The sequence below is a fragment of the Triticum urartu genome, chromosome 5A, assembly GCF_056163025.1.
Source record: "Triticum urartu cultivar PI428250 chromosome 5A, HENAU_Tu73, whole genome shotgun sequence".
In the NCBI taxonomy this organism is placed as follows: domain Eukaryota; kingdom Viridiplantae; phylum Streptophyta; class Magnoliopsida; order Poales; family Poaceae; genus Triticum; species Triticum urartu.
Window position 1 is genome coordinate 531,796,045 of NC_141877.1, and position 22,387 is coordinate 531,818,431.

At 46.4% G+C, this 22,387-nt stretch overlaps 1 protein-coding gene and 7 pseudogenes across 2 annotated transcripts in view; all 8 read right to left on the minus strand.

The window, feature by feature from the left end:
• The window catches only part of LOC125510311 (auxin-responsive protein SAUR36-like), a 28,132-nt gene extending 8,690 nt beyond the window's left edge, over positions 1-19,442 (minus strand). The window contains exons 1-8 of one of the 2 annotated variants that reach the window (XM_087521521.1): positions 19,233-19,442; positions 18,842-18,909; positions 15,082-15,149; positions 12,810-12,875; positions 10,717-10,776; positions 10,485-10,554; positions 9,667-9,906; positions 9,267-9,334 (exon numbers count right to left, since the gene is read on the minus strand). In XM_087521521.1, the coding sequence (XP_087377647.1) occupies positions 10,736-10,776; positions 12,810-12,875; positions 15,082-15,149; positions 18,842-18,909; positions 19,233-19,442 (453 nt within the window). In that variant the 3' untranslated portion in view covers positions 9,267-9,334; positions 9,667-9,906; positions 10,485-10,554; positions 10,717-10,735. The remainder of the gene's footprint in view (positions 1-9,266; positions 9,335-9,666; positions 9,907-10,484; positions 10,555-10,716; positions 10,777-12,809; positions 12,876-15,081; positions 15,150-18,841; positions 18,910-19,232) is intronic. The other variant, XM_087521522.1, reaches the window with a different exon arrangement.
• Positions 6,214-7,205, minus strand: LOC125510318 (auxin-responsive protein SAUR36 pseudogene; annotated as a pseudogene).
• LOC125510314 (auxin-responsive protein SAUR36 pseudogene) lies at positions 7,398-9,274 on the minus strand (annotated as a pseudogene).
• Positions 10,820-12,765, minus strand: LOC125510317 (auxin-responsive protein SAUR36 pseudogene; annotated as a pseudogene).
• LOC147972551 (auxin-responsive protein SAUR36 pseudogene) lies at positions 12,884-14,033 on the minus strand (annotated as a pseudogene).
• LOC125510316 (auxin-responsive protein SAUR36 pseudogene) lies at positions 15,562-16,634 on the minus strand (annotated as a pseudogene).
• On the minus strand, positions 17,360-18,687 carry LOC125510320 (auxin-responsive protein SAUR36 pseudogene; annotated as a pseudogene).
• Positions 19,443-19,975: 533 nt separating the features above from the next.
• On the minus strand, positions 19,976-21,674 carry LOC125526644 (protein PHLOEM PROTEIN 2-LIKE A10 pseudogene; annotated as a pseudogene).
• Between the last annotated feature and the right edge of the window lie 713 nt (positions 21,675-22,387).

Sequence of the window (22,387 nt, forward strand, 5' to 3'; positions counted from 1 at the left end):
TGCAAGGATCTGCCACATAATCACTATCAATGTATACTCTCTTGTGATCGTGCAACATGATACAAATTATTTAAATGATTGATTAAATCCTGGTTAAATATACAGAGGGTGGCCCCTGATATATAGTCTGAAAGTTGGTTATGCCCATAACAGTTGTTGCTGAACCACCAGATTCAAGGTCGTCAGTGGTCCAAACAACTTGCTCAATAATCTCACGTCACCTCTTTAGTTGATGGTCTGTTTGATTAGCAGCATCTCATATGTGAACTCCACTTCACATTATGTTCTTACAGTTTCCTATAAAAATTTAGGCCTCCTTTGGTTTAGAGGAATCTTGTAGGAATTTCATAGGATAGGATTTCTATAGGAAAAATTCCTTTAGAGCCCTTTGGTTTGTAGGAATGGAACCCTATTCCTATGGAGGAATTCTTCCTATCCTCCACATTTCATAGGAAAATAAACATTAGCCTAGACTCAATGAAAAAAAATCCTATGATGTGAATCAAAGGGCATCTTCTTTCCTATTCCTACTCATAGGATTTGAGATACATGTCATCTCATTTCCTATGACTTTCCTATTCCTACGATTTTCCTACCCTATGAACCAAAGGAGGCCTTAACAGGATTTTCTTACCTTATTTTTTTAGTTTTGAGCGCCTAGAATAAGATTAGTGATCTGCGAGAGGTTCTAACACTTACTGCAAAAGATAACTTTACATGACCATGATTCCATACCATTTGCTGAACTAGTAACTATTAGAGTTATAATATAAGTCATGTACCCCTTTTGTATTTATCCCGTTGTATGAGGGGTTTTCTGCATATGTTCCACACCTGTACATGTATATATATATCGGCCTATGGCCTCATGGGAATAGAAGTTGCTTATTCCTAACATGGTATTAGAGCTAGGTCAATTTTTTGCACGCCGCAACTCGTGCTGATTGATCTGCCTCGCGACGCACCGTCCTCTGTGGCCGTCGCTCTGTTCTCCGTCGCCGCCGTGTGGATCGCCAGGCTGGGCCGCTGCCTTCGCTCCCGCCCGTGCGATTCCCTCTCCTCCTGATCGCGTCCACACCGTGCTCCCTGATCCGGATCAAGCCGCCAGCCGTTCCCCTCGCTGGATTCTACCGCCGTGATTTCCCTGGTTCTGATCCAGTCGCCGGCGTTATCTCCAGCGGACGGCCGCCCGCCCGATCCGGTCGCTCTGTTCTATCCATCGCGCGCCACAGCCGCCGCTAGCCCCGTCCGATCCAGCAGCCGGCCAAGTAAATTCACGTATACGTCATCTACGTCTACGTGTTTGTTGCTTGAGAATCCATCAGGTTTGGTCTAGCTAGCTTTGCACTTCGCGTGCACAGCATCGCTAGCCCCGCGCGCTACAGCCGTCGTTCGCCAAGCCCCGCTCGCCAGCCCCGCGCACATCGCCAAGTCTAGTCGGTTCTAAAAAAAATGTCTGCTGCATCGGGCTATGTTGCTATCCCTTGCTGTCCAGTGATCTTTGATGGTACTAACTACACCGAGTTTACTGGCTTCATGCGCATTCACATGCATGGCATCCGTCTTTGGGGTGTTCTTTCTGGCGAGGTCTGCTGTCCGCCACGTCCAGTTCCTCCGGTGGCCCCTACTCCGCCAACTCCATCGGTTCTTCCTACAGATGCTAATCAGGCCGCCAAGGATGCGGCTAAGCTTGCTGATGAGGCTGCTGAACGTGCTTATGATGAGAGGGTTTTGGCTTATGAGGAGGCTCTTCAGACGTATCATGGTGCTCTATCTGTTTACACCCAGTGGCTTGATGATGATGCTCGTGCTGCAGCTGTTCTCACTGCTAGTGTTCTGCCTCAGTTTGCTTCTGAATTTCTGGGTCTTCCTACTGTCTTTGAGATGTGGACCCGTCTTCGTGAGCGCTATCAGCCCTCTGGTGATGCCGTATACCTCTCTGTGATCCGTCAGGAGCATGTTCTTCAGCAGGGTGACTCTACTGTTGATGACTTCTATGCACAGAGTTCTGCTATCTGGCGCCAGCTTGATTCTCTCCGTAGTGCTGGGTGTCGTACCTGCCCCTGTTGCCAGGCTGTCCAGGCCAATTTGGAGTTTCATCGCGTCTATGAGTTCTTGTCTCGGCTCCGTAAGGAGTTTGAGCCCCGGCATGCTCAGTTGTTTGCTCGTGGCCGTATTTCTCTCATGGAGGCGCTTTCTGAGATTCGTGCTGAGGAGACTCGCTTACGTGGTGCTGGTTTGCTGGAGGTTCCCTCTGTGCTTGCTACTCGTGCTCCTACGCCACCTGCTCCATCGACCACTTCTCGCTCGAGTGCTCCGCCGCTCTTGCCCACTCCTTCTGGAGGCTCAGGTCGCCCCCGTCCACATTGCGCCTATTGCAACAATGATGATCATCTTGAGTCTCAGTGCTACACGAAGAAGAAACACCTGCGCAAGGCTCGATCATCATCTTCAGGGACTTCGTCATTTACCTCGACAGCTTCAGCCATTGCTTTGACTGAGCAGGATATTCTGAGACTTAAGCGTCTGCTCGCGGCTTCAGGTTCTTCCTCGACGGGTACTGCCGGTTCTGTGACTGATGCTTCCCGTACTGAGCAATCACCCTCTACACAGTCAGGTACATCCCCATGGGTTCTGGACTCTGGAGCTTCTTTTCATATGTCTTCTCATTCCTCCACTTTGTCCTCTCTTCGATCACTGGATTCTCCTATTCATGTCTTCACTGCTGATGGTACTCCACTTTCTGTTGCTAGTAGAGGCAATCTTACTACTCCTTATTCTATTCCTGATGTTGCTCATGTTCCTCGACTTACCATGAATTTGTTTTCTGCTGGTCAACTTACGGATTCTGGTTGTCGCGTCATCCTCGACGTTGACTCTTGTTCTGTCCAGGACCGTCACACGCACACTCTGGTTGGGGCTGGCCCTCGCCGCCGTGATTCTCAGGGTCTTTGGGAGTTGGACTGTCTTCATGTTCCTTCTGCTGCCACCACCATCGCCAGTTCTTCCGCTTCTGTTGCCTCCGTCACTGGTTCCTTCCAGCAGTGGCATCATCGACTTGGTCATCTATGTGGTTCTCGGTTGTCTTCTTTAGTTCGTCGAGGCCTTCTGGGGTCTGTCTCAGGAGATGTCTCTTTAGAGTGTCAGGGTTGTCGTCTTGGCAAGCAGATTCAGTTACCATATTCACATAGTGAGTCAGTGTCTAAGCGTCCTTTCGATTTAGTCCATTCTGATGTATGGGGTCCGGCCCCTTTCGCTTCGAAAGGTGGTCATAAATACTATATTATTTTCATAGATGATTTCTCTCGTTACACATGGCTTTATTTCATGACTTCTCGTTCTGAGGTGTTGTCTATTTATAAGTGTTTTGCTGCCATGGTTCATACTCAGTTCTCTTCACCCATTCGTGTTTTTCGTGCTGACTCCGCTGGCGAGTATATCTCTAAGATGTTGCGTGGTGTTCTTGCTGAGCACGGGACTCTCTCTCAATTCTCTTGTCCTGGTGCTCATGCTCAGAATGGTGTGGCTGAGCGAAAGCATCGACATCTTCTTGAGACGGCTCGTGCATTGATGATTGCTGCCTCTCTCCCGCCTCATTTTTGGGCTGAGGCCGTCTCCACATCCACCTATCTTATCAATATACAGCCTTCCGCTGCTCTACAGGGTGGTGTTCCTTTCGAGCGACTTTTTGATCGTTCTCCCGATTATTCGATGCTTCGCTTGTTTGGTTGTGTTTGCTATGTTCTTCTTGCCCCTCGCGAACGCACCAAACTGACCGCTCAGTCTGTTGAGTGTGTCTTCTTAGGCTACAGTGATGAGCATAAGGGCTATCGTTGTTGGGATCCTATTGGTCGTCGGATGCGTATCTCTCGAGATGTGACTTTTGAAGAGTCTCGTCCCTTCTACCCATGCCCATCTTCCTTGACTTTTTCAGTGCAGGATATCTCTTTCCTCACTTTTCCTGACTCACCTATCACCCCCGCCAACACTGTACCTCTCCGTTCCACTTCCTCTCCTTCTCCACATCTAGTTGATTTGCCGCCACCATCCTCCCCGGTCTCCTCGCCTAGCATGTCACCGGGTTCTCCACCTTCATCTCCGGTGACTTCCTCCCCGGTCTCCTCTCCCAGTCTGTCACCAGATTCTACACCTTCATCTCCGGTGACTTCTTCGTCGCCACCCCCTGATTCTACCTTGCCGATTCCTCCTTCTATTATTCCATCTCTTCCTCAGCATTACACTCGTCGTCCACGACCAGTCGATGCCTCTGTGGATGGGTCGTCATCTTCCTCTCAGCCTACTTATGGCTTGCGTTCTCGTCCTCGTCCGCCTGTTGATCGCTTTGGATTTCCCACCGCTGGTGCTGCTGTTCTTGAGCCGACTTCTTACCGTCAGGCTGTTGTTCATCCTGAATGGCAGTTTGCGATGGCAGAGGAGATTGCTGCTCTTGAACGCACTGGTACCTGGGATCTTGTTTCTCTTCCTCCCGGAGTCTGTCCAATCACTTGTAAGTGGGTCTACAAGGTTAAGACTCGCTCTGATGGTTCTCTTGAGCGTCACAAAGCTCGTCTTGTGGCTCGTGGTTTTCAGCAGGAGCATGGTCGTGATTATGACGAGACTTTTGCTCCTGTGGCTCATATGACCACTGTTCGTACACTTCTTGTCGTTGCCTCTGAACGCCACTGGTCTATATCTCAGCTTGATGTTAAGAATGCCTTTCTTAATGGTGAGCTGCGTGAGGAGGTGTACATGTAGCCACCACCTGGGTATTCTGTTCCTGATGGCATGGTATGTCGTCTTCGTCGCTCTCTCTATGGTCTTAAGCAAGCCCCCCGCGCCTGGTTTGAGCGCTTTGCCTCTGTGATCACTGCTGCTGGTTTTTTAGCAAGTGCTCATGATCCAGCATTGTTTATTCACCTTTCTCCTCGTGGTCGGACTCTTCTTCTTCTTTATGTTGATGACATGATCATCACGGGGGATGACCCCGAGTATATTGCCTTTGTAAAGGCCCGTCTTAGTGAGCAGTTTCTTATGTCTGATCTTGGACCCCTTCGCTACTTTCTTGGGATTGAAGTCTCTTCTACCTCTGATGGCTTTTTTATATCCCAGGAAAAGTATATCCAGGATCTTCTTGCTCGTGTTGTTCTTACTGACGAGCGCGTTGTTGAGACTCCTATGGAGCTCAATGTTCACCTCCGTGCTACTGATGGTGATCCTTTCCCTGACCCGACGCGTTATCGTCATCTTGTTGGCAGTCTTGTCTATCTAGCTGTCACTCGTCCGGACATCTCTTATCCGGTTCATATTCTGAGTCAGTTTGTCTCTGCCCCCACCTCGGTTCACTATAGTCATCTCCTTCGTGTTCTTCGATATCTTCGAGGCACGATCTCTCACCGTCTATTCTTTCCTCGCTCCAGTTCTTTACAGCTCCATGCCTATTCGGATGCTACGTGGGCTAGCGATCCTTCCGATCGCCGTTCACTTTCTGCTTACTGTGTTTTTCTTGGTGGTTCTCTCATTGCCTGGAAGATGAAGAAACAGCTTGCAATTTCCCGTTCGAGTGCCGAGGCTGAGTTGCGAGCAATGGCTCTTTTGACGGCAGAGGTGACTTGGTTACGGTGGTTACTTCAGGATTTTGGTGTTTCTGTCACTACACCGACTCTGCTTTTATCTGACAGTACAGGTGCTATCAGCATTGCACGCGATCCTGTGAAGCATGAGCTCACCAAGCATATTGGTGTTGATGCTTTCTATGTGCGCGCTGCTGTGCAGGATCAGGTTATTGCTCTTCAGTATGTGCCTTCCGAGTTACAGTTGGCGGATTTCCTGACGAAGGCTCAGACTAGAGCACAACATGGCTTTTATCTCTCCAAACTCAGTGTTGTTTATCCACCATGAGTTTGAGGGGGGGTGTTAGAGTTATAATATAAGTCATGTACCCCTTTTGTATTTATCCCGTTGTATGAGGGGTTTCCTGCATATGTTCCACACCTGTACATGTATATATATATCGGCCTATGGCCTCATGAGAATAGAAGTTGCTTATTCCTAACAGTAACAAGTTCTGTTCGATTTTTGGTGTGCTAATCAGCATGCCAGACTCATCAACTTTAGTCTGAACTTCCTTGTCTTACACAATAGAACCTTAGCTAAATTCGTCGCAAAAATAAGAGTTATGGAACTAAGCAGTCAGGAGTCAAGACGAGAGTCAAATAGTCAACTTCCAATATGATTCTTTCATTCCCTATCTCCTACATAGAACTATTTACATCATCCAAAAGGATGGACAGAAAAAAGAAGGTAAAACGAACACTGAATCCTCAGAAGCCAGAAACAGCTACTTGCTGGCTAACTCCCATGGATGGCTCCAAACCATTTCCATAGTGGCAAGGTCTCACCACAGAGCTCAAGAAAGCTGTCTCTACCTCTTCTGACGCGTTCCTTCTGAGCAAGCACATGACATAGTCCATCATGGCTGCATCACAAGGCAGTGTGATCCTTCCATCTCTTGTGAAGCCAAACTCATCCTGAGACATCCTCAGGAGCTCCCCGATGATCGTCGTGCTGAGGTACACCAATGGCACCTCAAACCGCAACCCGTCAGCAGTGTACATGGCGCAGTGGCCCTTCACTGCCACTGACGTGCAGCACTCATCAACTTCTTTTGCTGAAGTCCCCGCATGAGCCTCTTCCTCCCAATGGCTGCCACTCTGTGCCACTTCTTTATCATCTGAGAAAGTCTCTTGGCACTGACCATGGTCGTATCTCCTTTCTTGGCAGAAAGTTCAGAGTTTTATGTCAAGTGTTACGCTAGCAGCAGTGCTTTGCTTGTGGATGGAACCGGCGGTTCAGAGCTGATGTATTTATAGGTGGGGGGAGATATGCATGCAGCTTAAGTGCAGCTATCAAAGCGAGCTGGCAAGGGACAAGGCCATGAGCTTCGAACATGCAATGTTTAGAGGCTACCCCTTTGCTCTTTGGTGCCTGTTGGAGCCAATAGTGGTAGTGCTTGGGTGATTGGATATCACAATGTGCCGTCATACTGGCCTGCTCAATGGATCAGGGGCATGCTTCATGAGGACTACATGTAAGTTGGGTCCAACATGTGAACAGTGAGAGACAGTTCTGTGGGAAATGAGATATCAATTATTTAAAGATCTGGATATCGCCTGAGATTGAGATACATAGTCTGACGGTTTTCCACGCCCATTGTTTCTGAACAACCAGTTTTAATGTGTTTACTGTCCAAAGTCCAAACAAGTGAACAACTTGCCTGGCAATTTCATAAAATCTTTTGCTGGTTGTCTGTTTGATTAGTAGCATCTCATGTGAACTCCATTTGGTCGCTGCTTCTTACACTCCACAATATAGACCTACTGGACTACAACTAACTTGCTGTCATTTTATTTTTGGACTGAAAACTTATTGTCATTATTGAGTGGTAAGCAGTTCTACTGGACAATATTTCTCAGTTGAGACTTGAAGTAGTCGTATCTCTTTCTGAAAAATAGAAGGAAACCTGCTAAATCCATTGACCAAAGCAGAAACTTACACAACAACAAAAGAAAGACAAAACAAACAAAACAGAAGACGAGAGGTCCGTACTTCTTTCTGGACACTTGCTTAACAATGCCTAATCATCTAATTTTGAACTTATGCAAACGTCTTTCAAAGTTCAGCAATGAAGTCGGTCAGTCTACTGGCTGCCTGAGTCCTATCTAGAACATTTAGAGAAGTACGAACACCAAAGATGTGGATGTAAATAATCATGAGTAATTCAAGATTTTCAGCGAAAATATCACACTGATCTGCTAAGATGAGAAAATATGTATCTTCCTTGCATTCCTACAACTCTTATAATTTACATTCAACTGAACAAAACATTTATCACTAGCTACAAACAGAAAATTGCTGATTAAGTTTCACTGAAGCCACATAACTCGCACTGTGGCAAGGCCTTGCTATGGAGCTCAGGAACGCCTTCTCAACCTCTTCAGAGGCCTCTCTCCTAATCAAACACATCACATAGGCCATCACAGAGGCATCAAAAGGTAATTTGATCTTGCCATCACTAGAGAAGCCAAATTCCTCTTGAGACATCCTCAGGAGCTCACCGAAGACCATTGTGCCAAGGTACACCAAAGGGACCTCGAACCGTGATCCATCAACAGTGTACATGACACAGTGACCCCTGTCTGCAACAGAGGCAGTGCTGCAGCATCCGTCGGTGTCTGCAGTCTGCTGGCCACCAGCTGCCACCAGCCTCTGGCACTTCTTGGCAAGCTGAGCAAGCTTCTTTGAATGGATCATGGTTGCTATGTGTTCTTGGCTAAAATGCACTTTGGCTCTGATGGTGTGATACACTTTTGCACAGATTGCTGTGTCGTTTGGAGATGTAGAAGTTGTGTTGCGCGGGTCATGGGTTTATAGTCAAAGGAGTGGGTCATGTGTAGCTACCAGAAAAGATGGTGGGGCAGGAGCTGCAGGAGACAAGGCCATGAGTGCTCCGCATGCAATGTTGCAGCTGCAGACAATGTGATAAATGATTTGATCAAATATTTTGGGGGATCAGATTTTTGGTTATCGGTGAGGGATGGAGCAAATACTTCTAGTTGGGTGATTGCTGCTCTACTGTAGTACTGATTCCTTCAACTGCTAGAGGCATTAAGCTAAAAAAATTATACAGGACCAGCCATCCATACCACCCTGTCTCAAGTGTGTTTTGGCATGAGAAGGCTGCCTGATGGGGACCATGGCTTGTGGGCATGCCTTATCCTTGGGGCCCTGATCAAGTTGGTATGCAACTCAGGCAACTTGCTACAATATCAAGAGGTATATTCTAGTTTGCATTTGCAGCACACCATGTGATCACTTCATTCGACACGCATTTTCTGGTCTGTGCTTTGCTGTGGGTAGTACCTGGTTCCAACTTACAACTGTGGCATCTGATTCTGACCAGTCCGATTCAACCCCTAAATGGGCTAAAATTCTAGGGGCGGTTATATGATTGAAATTTAAATAGGGCAATATAATGATGTATGATGTTGAAATGTTGTCCCATTGTGCGTATATAATTCAGCTTAGGTTTGCAGGACAAGACCTTCTAAAGCGGTACTCGAGAAAACACCCCCTATTAAAATGCAATCGCAAGTACATTCTTCTTTGGGACATACTGGGTCAGATTATCATTCTAATGGCGAGGCACATTCAGAAATCAATAAATAGGTGCATAAACATGAAAGCATTCTGAGGTAATGACAACTTACAAGTATTTCAGAAATGACTTCCAGTCCTCGGCAGATCTCCGGAATGCTGTGTCCTCATGCCAAATAATCTGCAGCCAATAGTTATACCAGGTTTAGCCATTTGAGCACAGCTCTGTATCAAGATATGTCAAATGATAGCTTACTAAGCATTCTACTGTGTTACCAGTGCATCATTATATGACTGTGAATCTTAATTTCTAGTGAGCAGAAGAGCAAAGGCAGAGGTCAGAAGCAATCATCCACAGTGATTTGAGAAATTAGGCAGTGTATTCCCAAGCAAACATCAAATAGCTGTACGACGTACTCCTTCTCGACTTCTCGTAAGAGAGTAACTGAAAAGAAATTGTTTGTGTCGCTATCCACTGCTCATGAGCCGGCATGACAGATTTGAAACCCTCACCGGAGTGTGAAGTGGAGGAGGTGGTCGAGCCATCACGCAGCACACCTACGATGCGTAGACCAGAAACGTGCCCGACCCCACCGCCAATCGCCCAACGAAGGACCCACTGACATGTGCTGGACGTGGCGGCGGTGGCGGCGTCAGTCTTCCAGGCAGTGGCAAGTGATCCAACATGAATGCATGTCCTACTGTAAGTGTTCCTTGGCTCCATGGTGGTGCCATGCTACCATGCAGCTCCACCTGTGGGAGCCAACATGTTATTCTCTGCAGTTGCTAATTGTCATCATTTTCTGTACTTTTGTATGTAAAGTAGTTCGATGTTGGAAACAGGAAAGAGGATGCAAAGAATTTTAGTTTTGCAACTGATTAAGCAATCGAAAAATAGTTAGAAACATTGTTCCTCCGGTGTATATATTTCTGCGGAGCTAAATGACTGGTTGCTTTTAGGACTTGAACAGAACAAGTCAACATATTCTTCTTTACAGCTACATGGCCTCAGACCCAGAAATTTACAAAGAAACGTTCAAGTGGGCAGGAGAAAGGTTCATGAATGAGCTTAAAAAACTGCCAAACAATAATACCCCTAATCTGATAAATCCGTCCAAATCGGTAATACTAATAGAACTCCCCGATCCAGTACATATAATTTTTTCTGTGACACTTTAGAATCTTACTATTATACCGGATCAGGGCGTTCTATTATACATCATGATGGAGTATTATCTTTGAATATACATAGAATAGATTAGTAGACTGGAACAGTAAGTAGTCTAATTAAAAAAAACATTGCATCCACTTAATTTCAATCAAGTCATAACCTGGTGCCATCATGATGTATGATGTTAAAATGTTGGATATCATTCAGCTGAGTGTGCAGGATCAGATCCTCTGAAACAGTACACAAGAAGGACAATCCATATCAAAATGCAACCACAAGTACATCCTACGTTGAGACATTGTATTTCAGAATAATCTATAGAAAAAGAAGAGTCTGAAATCAACTTAATACATGCGAAAACATGAAAGCATTCAGAGGTAATGGCAGCTTACAAGCATTGCGAGAATAACTTCAGTGTATCTTGGAAATGCCGCATCCCCATGTGAAATAACCTGCAGGCAATAGTTATACAAGATTTAGCCAACTGGTCATAATTTCTTAGTTTGCATTCAGTTTGTGCAAGGATCTGTCACATGATCACTCACACTGTATACTCTCTTGTGATTGTGCATCATGATACAAATTATTTGAGTGCTTGAGCACATCCTGGTAAAATATATAGGGTGGACCCTAAGATGGAGATATATAATCTGACAGTTGGTTATGCCCATAATGAGTTGTTGCTGAACCAGCAGATTCAAGGTCTTCAGTGGTCCAAACAACTTGCTCAATAATCTCACACCACCTCTTTAGTTGATGGTCTGTTTCATTAGCAACATCTCATATGTGAACTCCAGTTCGCTTGTTGTTCTTACAGTTTCCTGTAAGATTTTATCAGGATTTCTTAGTTCTTTTTTTTAGTTTTAACCGCCTAAAATAAGGTTGGTGATCTGCAAGAGGTTCTAACAGTTATTGCAAAAGATAACTTTACATGACCATGATTCCATACCATTTTGCTAAACTAGTACCAAGTTCTGTTCAATTTTTGGTGTGCTTGCAAAAATCAGCATGCCAGACTCATCAAGTATAGTCTGAACTTCCTTGTCTTACACAATAGACCCTTTAGCTTAATTCGTTGCAGAAAGAAGAGTTATGAAACTAAGCAGTCAGGAGTCAAGACGAGAGTCAAATGGTCAACTTGCCATATGATTCTTTCATTTCCTATCTCCTACATAGAACTATTCACATCATCCAAAAGGATGGACAGTAAAAAGAAGGTAAAACGAACACTGAATCCTCAGAAGCCAGAAACAGCTACTTGCTGGCTAACTCCCATGGATGGCTCCAAACCATTTCCATAGTGGCAAGGTCTCACCACAGAGCTCAAGAAAGCTCTCTCTACCTCTTCTGATGCGTTCCTTCTGAGCAAGCACATGACATAGTCCATCACAGCTGCATCACAAGGCAGGGTTATCCTTCCATCGCTTGTGAAGCCAAACTCCTCCTGAGACATCCTCAGGAGCTCCCCGATGATCGTCGTGCTGAGGTACGCCAATGGCACCTCAAACCGCCTCCCGTCAGCAGTGTACATGGCGCAGTGGCCCTTCACTGCCACTGACGTGCAGCACTCATCGACTTCTTTTGCTGAAGTCCACATGAGCCTCTTCCTCCTGATGGCTGCCACTCTTTGCCACTTCCTTATCATCTGAGAAAGTCTCTTGGCACTGACCATGGTTGTATCACCTTCTTTCTTGGCAGAAAGCTCAGAGTTTTGTGTCGAGTGCTAAGCTAGTGGTAGTGCTTTGCTTGTGGATGGAACCAGTGGTTCAGAGCTGATGTATTTATAGGTGGGGGAAGATATGCATGCAGCTTAAGTGCAGCTATCAAAGCAAGCTGGCAAGGGACAAGGCCATGAGCTTCGAACATGCAATGTTTAGAGGCTACCCCTTTGCTCTTTGGCACCTGTTGGAGCCAATAGTGGTAGTGTTTGGGTGATTGGATATCACAACGTGCCGCCATACCGGCCTGCTTAATGGGTCAGGGGCATGCTTCATGAGGACTACATGTAAAAGTTGGGTCCAACATGTGAACAGTGAGAGACAGTTCTGTGGGAGGATATCTTGATATTATTGGAAGATCTAGATATCCTCTGAGATTGAGATACATAGTCCGATGGTTTTGCATGCCCATTGTTTCTGAACAACCAGTTTTAATGTGTTCAGTGGTCCAAACAAGTGAACAACTTGCCTGGCAATTTCATAAAACCTTTTGCTGGTTGTCTGTTTGATTAGTAGCATCTCATGTGAACTCCCATTTCATGATGTTGAAATTTTGTCCCATTGTGCATATATATTTCAGCTTAGGTTGCAGGACCAGACCTTCTAAAGCAGTGCTCGAGAAAACATCCCTTAACTAAAATAAAATCGCAAGTACGTTCTTCTTTGGGACATACTGGGTCAGATTATCATTCTAATGAAGAGGCACATTCAGAAATTAATGAATAAGCGCGTAAACATGAAAGCATTCTGAGGTAATGGGAACTTACAAGTATTACAGAAATGACTTCCAGCCCTCGGCAGATCTCTCAAATGCTGTCCTCGTGCCAAATAATCTGCAGCCAATAGTTATACCAGGTTTAGTCATTTGAGTGAATTTACAAAACTGCCAAGCAATAATATCCCCCAATCTGATAAATCCGTCCAAATGGGATTACTAATATAATGCCCCGATCCAGCACAAAATTGTGCTTTTCATTAGGATCCTATAAGGAAGTAGCAGGGACTAAGAACTCATGCAGACCGTATGAACTGTCCAGCAAGTTGCTAGTCTCGCAACAACCAAAGCGCTGCTTAACAAAACAACACCTAGCTAGCATTGCAGATGTAGACCACATTTCTAGGTTGAGACTCAAGGCAATCGTATCTCTTTTTCCAATATAGCAGGAGAGCTGCCAAGTTCATTACTCAGATCAGGAATTTACAACACGATCAGACGAGAAACAAGCAAATGGAACAAAAGAAAGGAGGTTCATGTTGTGGTTGGTTCCAGTTCAAGTTCATCTTTTTGACACTTATGTAATCAAGGCTTAAGCCCTTAGTTTTTTCTTCTTTCATCATCGCTTGACAATTTGGCAAACGTAAGTGCAGCTTCAAATTCTTCGTTGACTATTTTTTCAAGTTATTCAAACGTCTTACAAAATTCATCAACGAAACTAATTGACTGACTAACAGGCTGACTTCTTTTTCACAAGAAAGCTTGCTGAATCTTATCAAGAGCGAGTAGTAACACAAAAGATGCTGATGGAATAATCACAGGAAACTGACATTTCCAGAAAATTCACAGCAGTCCGCTAAGATGAGAAAATAGGTATCTTTGTTGTATTTCCTATTGTCCTGACAATTGACATCTAATTGAACAAAAACATATACTACTAGCTACAAACAGAAAGTTGCTGATAAAATCCAGCTGATGGCGCCAAACAACTCGCACTGTATACCATCATAGAGGCATCACAGGGCAATGTGATCTTGCCATTGCAGGTGAAGCCAAACTCCTCCCGAGATATCCGTAGGAGCTCTCTGAAGACAATTGTGCTAACGTAAGCCAATGGGACCTCAAACCGCGATCCATCGGCGGTGTACACAACACAATGGCCCCTGTCTGCAACGGAACCGGTGCTGCAGCATCCGTCAGTGTCTGCAGTCTCCTGGCCACCAACTGCCACCAGCCTCTGCAACTTCTTAGCCAGTTGAGCCAGCTTCTTTGGAAATCATGGTTCTGTGGTGTTCTTCCTAAAATGCTCTTTTTCTTAGGAAGGTGTGATGCTTAGATTGCTATCTTGTTCGTGGATGAAGTGGTTGTGTGAGCAAACTGTGAATTTATATTTGAAGGAAGAGAGCAGTAGAAGGGTTAGGTGTAGCTATGAGCACAAGTGTGGACAGGACCACAGGAGACAAGGCTATAAACATGGCATGTGCAATGCTGAAGAGACAGTCTGATTTGATAAGATTTTGATGAGGCCAGTTGTATGGCATGTGATGCAGCAACCAATACTGGTTAAATGAAAGTGTACTGTAGTACTGGCGCGCGCAATGGTTAAAAAAGCTAAGATACTTTTCATGGATCAGCCCTCCATATCACCATGTCTCGAATGTGTTGCAGCGTGAGAAGACTGGTAGAACTCATGGTTCATGTGTACCACCTATGCTTCTGGCCCTGAACATGTCAGCATTCAATATATAATTTGCATTCGCAGTGGGGTCACGCGATTGCTTCGTTCAAGCCATGTTTCCTGGTTTTCATTTTCCTCTGGATATTGTGTATTGTTTCAACTTTAAAACAAGACTGCTGGATCTATAGGGGCACCTAAATAGACCAAAATTCTAGTGCATCTATTTGATATTCTTCGAACAAACCCCTCCGATATAGAAAATAAAAGAAATAACATATAATTTTTCTACGGCACCTTAGAGTTTTTGTATTATATTATCTTTGCATATACACAGAATATATTAGTAGACTGAAATAGTAAGTAGTCTAATTTAACTTATTTTTTTATTGTATCCACTTAATTTCAATCAAGTCATAACCTGGGTGCCATCATGATGTATCATGTTAAAATGTTGGATATCATTCAGCTGTGTATGCAGGATTGGATCCTCTGAAACAGTACACAAGCAGGACAATCCATAAAACGCAATCACAACTACATCCTACTTTGAGACCTTGTTTTCAGAATAGTCTATAGAAAAAGCAGAGTCTGAAATCAACTTATGCATGTGAAAAAATGAAAACATTCAGAGGTAATGGGAGCTTACAAGCATTGTGAGAGTAACTTCTGGCCCTTGGCGGATCTTGGAAATACTGCATCCCCATGTCAAATAACCTGCAGGCAATAGTTATACAAGATTTAGCCATATCTATTCAGAATTTCTTAGTTTGCATTCAGTTTGTGCAAGGATCTGTCACATGATCACTGACAATGTATACTCTCTTGTGATTGTGCATCATGATACAAATTATTTGACTGCTTGCTTATATCCTGGTTACATATATAGGGTGGCCCCTGAGGTGGGAGATATAGTCTCAAAGTTGGCTATGACCATAAAGAGTTGTTGCTGAACCACCAGATTCAAGGTCTTCAGTGGTCCAAATAGCTTGCTCAATAATCTCACATCACTTCTTTAATTAGTTGATGGTCTGTTTGATTAGCAGCATCTCATATGTGAACTCCACTTCACATTTTGTTCTTACAGTTTCCTATGAACAGGATTTTCTTGCCTTCTTTTTTAGTTTTGACCGCCTAGAATAAAATTGGTGATTAAGAGGTTGTAACTTGTAACAGTTATTGCAAAAGATAACTTTACATGGCCATGATTGCATACCATTTTGCTAAACTAGTACCAACCTCTGTTCAAAGTTTGGTGTGCTTGCATCAACTTTAGTCTGAAGTTTGCTGCCTTACGCAATAGAGCCTTATCTTAATTCGCCAGACAAACAGAGTTGAGGAACTAAGCAGACAGAAGTCAAGACAAGAGTCAAATGGTCAACTTGCCATATGATTCTTTCATTTCCTATCTCCTACATAGAACTATTTACATCATCCAAAAGGATGGACAGACAAAAGAAGGTAAAACGAACACTGAATCCTCAGAAGCCAGAAACAGCTACTTGCTGGCTAACTCCAATAGATGGCTCCAAACCATTTCCATAGTGGCAAGGTCTCACCAGAGGTCAAGAAAGCTCTCTCTACCTCTTCTGATGCGTTCCTTCTGAGCAAGCACATGACATAGTCCATCACAGCTGCATCACAAGGCAGGGTTATCCTTCCATCGCTTGTGAAGCCAAACTCCTCCTGAGACATCCTCAGGAGCTCCCCGATGATCATCGTGCTGAGGTACGCCAATGGCGCCTCAAACCGCCTCCCGTCAGCAGTGTACATGGCGCAGTGGCCCTTCACTGCCACAGACGTGCAGCACTCATCGACTTCTTTTGCTGAAGTCCACATGAGCCTCTTCCTCCCGATGGCTGCCACTCTTTGCCACTTCCTTGCCATTTGAGAAAGTCTCTTGGCACTGACCATGGTTGTATCACCTTCTTTCTTGGCAGAAAGCTCAGAGTTTTGTGTCGAGTGCTAAGCTAGTGGTAGTGCTTTGCTTGTGGATGGAACCTGTGGTTCAGAGCTGAATATTTATAGGTGGGCGGAAGATAGGCATGCAGCTTAAGTGTAGCTATCAAAGCAAGCTGGCAAGGGACAAGGCCATGAGCTTCAAACATGCAATGTTTAGAGGCCCCTTTGGCACTTGTTACAGACAGCAGTGGTAGTGTTTGGGCAATTGGATATCACAATGTGCCTCCATACTGACCTGCTTAATGGATCAGGGGCATGCTTCATGAGGACTACATGTAAGTTGGGTCCAACATGTGAACAGTGAGGAACAGTTCTGCGGGAGATGAGATATAAATTATTTAAATATTTGGGTATCCCCTCAGAGTGAGATACATAGTCTGACGGTTTTCCATGCCCATTGTTTCTGAACAGCCAGTTTTAATGCGTTTAGTGGTTCAAATAAGTGAACAGCTTGCCCGGCAATTTCATAAAATATTTTGCTGGTTGTCTGTTTGATTAGTAGCATCTCATGTGAGCTCCATTTCATCGCTGCTTCTTACACTCTCCTATACGGTCCTACAGGACTACAACTAGCTTATTATCATTGGTGAGCGGTAATCAGTTCTACTGGACCATATATCTCAGTTAAAACCTGAAGCAATCATATCTCTTTGATGGAAAATAGCAGGAAAGCTGCTAAATTCATTGATCAAAACAGGAACTTACACAACAAAAGAAATACAAACAAACAAAACAGAAAGCGAGAGGTTCATATTTCTTTCTGAACAACTCTTGCTTAACAATGTCTAACCATCTAATTTTCAACTCATGCAAACGTCTTACAAAGTTCAGCAATGAAGTCGGTCAGTCTACTAGCTGACTGAGTCCTATCTAGAACATTTAGCGAGTACCAACACCAAAGATGTGGGTATAAATAATAATGAGGATGTCAAAATTTTCAGTGAAATTATCAACTGGTCTGCTAAGACAAGAGAAAATCAGTATATTCCTTTCATTCCCTACAATTCTTCAATTTACATTCAACTGAACAAAAACATTTATCACTAGCTACAAACAGCAAATTGCTGATTAAGTCTCACTGAAGCTACACAACTCGCACTGTGGCAAGGCCTTGCTATGGAGCTCAGGAACGCCTTTTCAACCTCTTCAGAGGCATCTCTCCTAATCAAACACATCACATACTCCATCACAGAAGCATCAAAAGGTACTGTGATCTTGCCATCGCTGGAGAAGCCAAATTCCTCTTGAGACATCCTCAGGAGCTCACTGAAGACCATTGTGCCAAGGTACACCAACGGAACCTCGAACCGAGACCCATCAGCAGTGTACATGACACAATGGCCCCTGTCTGCGACAGAGGTGGTGCTGCAGCATCCGTCGGTGCCTGCAGTCTGCTGGCCACCGATTGCCACCATCCTCTGCCACTTCTTGGCAAGTTGAGCAAGCTTCTTTGAATAGATCATGACTGTTATGTGTTCTTGGCTAAATTGCACTTCTGCTCTGATGGTGTGATGGAGCTTTTCACAGATTGCGGTGTTGTTTGCAGATGAAGAAGTTGTGTTGAGCAGATCATGGATTTATAGTTCAAGGGATGGGTTATGTGTAGCTACCAGAAAAGGTGGTGGGCAGGACTACAGGAGACAAGGCCATGAGTGCTCTGCATGCAATATTGCAGACGCAGACAACGTGATAAATCATTTGATCAGATTTTTTTGGGACCAGATTTTTGGTTATCAGTAAGGGGTGCGGTGGAGCCAATGCTTCCAGCTCCATGATTGTTGATGTACTGTAGACTTATTACTTCACCTGTTAGAGGCATTAAGCTAAAAAATTATATGACCAGCCATCCATACCAGCATGTCTCAAATGTGTTTTGGCATGAAAGGGCTGATGGCTGACAGAACCCATGGTTTCTGGGCATGCCTTATCCTTGGGGCCCTGATCAAGTTGGAATTCTAGTTTGCATTTGCAGCACACCATGTGATCACTTAATTCAACCCACGTTTCCTGGTCTGCATTTTGCTGTGGGCAATACCTGGTTCAACTTTCAACTGAGGCAGCTGATTACACCCCATCCGATTTGACCCGTAAATGGACTAAAATTGTAGGGGCGGCTATATGATTGGAATTTAACCAGAAATCATCATGATGTATGATGCTGAAATTTTGTCCTGTTGTGTGTATATAATTCAGCTTACTTTGCAGGACCAGACCTTCTAAAGCAGTATATTAGATAAAAACATTCCCTATTAAAATGCAATCACAAGTACTCCCTCCGTTCCAAATTACTTGTCGCAGGTATGTGTCTAGATGTAATTTGGAACGGAGGGAGTAGTACATTCTTCTTTGGGGCATACTGGGTAAGATCATTCTAATGAAGAGGCACATTCAGAAATCAATGGAAAGGTGCATCAACATGAAAGCATTCTGAGGTAATGGCAACTTACAAGTATTTCAGAAATGACTTCCAGCTCCCAGCAGATCTCCGAAATGTTTTTTCCTTGTGCCAAATAATCTGCAGCCAATAGTTATACCAGGTTTAGAAATTTGAGCAAAGCTCTGTACCAAGATCTGTCGACTGATGGCTTACTAAGCATTCTGCTTTGCTACCAGTGTATCATTATATGACTGTAAATCTTAATTTCTAGCAAGCGAAAGAGCAAAGGCAGAGGTCAGAACCAATCCTCCACATTGATTTGAGAAACTGGGCAGTGTATTCCCAAGTAAACATCAAATAGCTGTATGTTGTACTCCTTCTCATAAGCGAGTAAATGAAAAAAAATGTTTGCATTGCTATCTACTGCTAATGAGAGGGCCTGGCAGATTTGAAACCCTCACCAGTGTGCAGTGGAGAAGGTGGCCGAGCCACCATGCGGTGCATGTACGACGCATAGACCAGAAATGCGCCCAACGCCACTGCCAATCGCCCAGCGGTGGGCCCATTGACATGTGCAGCGGAATAGGTAGCTCAGACGCAGCGGCAGCGGCGGCGCCAGTCTTCCAGGCAGAGACGAGAGATCCAATATGGATGCATATTCTACTGCACATGAGAAATACAAACCAGTTTCGCACCCATTCCCTATACCACCCATGGCCATTCCCAATACTTAATCTTGTTATATGTCCATTACTAATTAAGATTGCATTAGACACCCCAATGATACCTTCTTTTTACCCAAATTGATCAATCTAACCATGTTTCTCTTGTGACCAGAAGTCAGGCTTTGGAATCTGGATTCTTTTTCCTTTCAGTAGCAATCTGGATGTTATGGTAAAGGAAAGTGAGGAGTCGAGAAACCCAGTCTACTGAGTATTTTCCTCTAATAGCGGATAGAGAGGACACATATGACTTCAGTCGCATGGCTCGAAAAGGAACATCACTACCTAATGATCAAAGGTCAACTGCCGATAGACAGCTATAATAGACCATATGTCCATATCAATGATTACATCATCCAGTTGAACTGATTCAAGAGGACATATGCAATTATCTATTTTCCCAACTTATAAATGACACATTACATTCAACAACTGAACTAGAATAAAAACACTACTAAGAAGAGAAGTCAGAACGCAAAATATCCAGGCACAAATCTCTGATCAATTCATATTTGCTTTTCCCCAAATCAAGGCAAAAAGAGAATGAAAAACATAAGTGGACAAGTTTCATGCTATTGTTGCCCAAAATAGCTTATCCACACACAGAGTGCTGAAGAACATCACTAGTCAGCATCAATAAGATACTGACACCTACTTCCTTCAGAAAAGATGGCAAAGACACTAGGATACAACACCATAATACATATGAAACCTTACACTAAAGTTGCAAAATTATCCATTCGTGGCCTATATACTCCCTATCAAACTATCACAAACAACAAACCAACAACTACAATTCCAACAGATTTCTGCTTCCAAATGCTAGTCAACAGCACAGAAAAAAGGCTAGCAGTAGCAAACGATCAATTTGCAATCTACATACTTTACTTTCCAACTACAATCAGGATAACTGGAACAATGTCACCTTGAAGTCCACACCAGGCTATGCCTAGGCCGGCAACGGGAACCTCATTCCAACCGAAATGTGCATGCACATTGTGAGGCATAAGGTGAAGATGGCCATGGACTTGGCGCTCAGGTACTTGACCGCGACAAGACCCCTTTCGGTGATTTCATCCCGGGCAATGACAATGCTCTTTCGTGCACCAGCGGACACGCGCTGAGTCGAGAACTCGAGGAATGACCGGACCATCTCGGCGGTGACCCTGCCAGTAACATCCAGCACAAACCTCCGGTTGCTTGGCATGGCCAACGTGGTCGATACTCTCTCCATTACACAGCTAGGACCTGAATTGCAGACCTCTCGCGCCACCACTGCTGCTTCAGCTCGAGAAATGGAGGCCTCCTTTGTGACCTGCCGCGAGGTCCTGACGAACGTCTCGACGGCGCCGTTGCAGACGGACACGAGCAGGTCCTTGAGCTTGGCGTCGTGCTTGGGGTTAGAGACGCCGGCGAGCACCTGGTCGGAGGATCGCACGGCGGCGGTCCTGTCGAGGTAGGCGGCGACGGCGGTGCTGACGAACACCCGGACGAGCTCCGCGGCGGCCTCCTTGCCCCTGTCGCTGCACAGCGCGGCGAGCCAGTCCGGCTGGCCGGGGGCGCGGGGCGGGGCCTCGGGATCACGGCAGGAGAGCACGAGGTTCCTGGCGAAGCTCCCGAGGACGGCGGAGGCGAACCCGGCGCCGGCGGGGGAAAGGAGGCGGTCCAAGATCCGGTCGTGCAGCGGCGGGGAGGAAGGATCCGGGGCCCGGTGGGAGGAGAAGGCGCGGAGGGCCCCCGAGGCGAGCGACTCGGAGAGGGCGGAGGCGGCGGAGGAGACGTGGTCGGAGGCGGCGAGCTTGGAGAGCTGGCGCAGGCTGCGGGGCACCTGGTCGGAGTCGGAGCGGAGGAAGTCGGCCAGGTCGGAGCCGGCCTGCGAGAGCGCGTCGGCGAGGGAGAGCGCCGCGGCGATGCGGCGGCGGTGGTGGAGGTAGAGGCGGTAGAGGCCGTAGCTGGCGGTGGCGGCGGCCGCGCCGGCGAGGAGGCGGCGGCGGGTGGGGGCGGGCGCGAGAGCGTCCATGGGCCGCGGCGAGGGGAGGGGAGAGTGCGGAGGCGTGCGCTATCTCGCCGGCCCGCTCTCGGCCCGCGCCGTCGCCATCGGCTGATCTAGTCCAGTAGGAACAGGGGAGAGAGACGAGACTTGACCGAGCTCGACCCAGTCGTGCTGGCCACTAAGGGCATCTCCAGCCGCGCCCCAAGAAGGCCTTTCCAGGCGATTTTTTTGTGCCGGCGTCGAAAAAACGGTCCAGTCGCGTTCCAGAAGCCCGATTTTCGTCGATTTGGGCCGAAAACAGCGCCGGCGAAGCCAGGCCGAACCCGATGCGCTGGGGGACGCCCGGAGGCGCCGGGGCGAGCTGTTTTGGCGTGAAAAAGATACAGGCCAGCCGCGTCAGCGACTCGGCGCCTCGTCTTCCCCCAACGGCCTCGGTTCCCGCGGGGAATCAATGGCAAGGCTGCCGCCGGTTAGCCTTGCCATTGATTCCTCACGGGACGGCGCGCCGACGCCTCCCCTCCCTTGCACGCGTACACACGGGCGCGGCGCGGCTATAAAAGTCGATGGCCTCCACTCGCCTGTGCCCACACCAGCCCTGCCCCTCGCCGTCCAGCCCCTCCCTCTCCCTACCTCTCCCGAGCGCCGCCGCCCAGCCCCTCCCTCTACCTCTCCCGAGCCCGCCCAGCCCCGCCGTCGCCATGGCAGAACGCTTTCCCGAAGACGAGGCGGCGGCCAACGGCTTCGGCCGTTGTTCGCTCCGCGAACAGGAGTCCTGGCTCCTGTTCCAGGCGAACATCCCGGCGCCGCCGGACATGCGCGCCGGGCCGACGGGGTGGAGACTCAGCGCCGGGGGAGTGCCCATTCCCCCGTTGCCCGACGCCGTGGCAAAGCCGAAGTACTT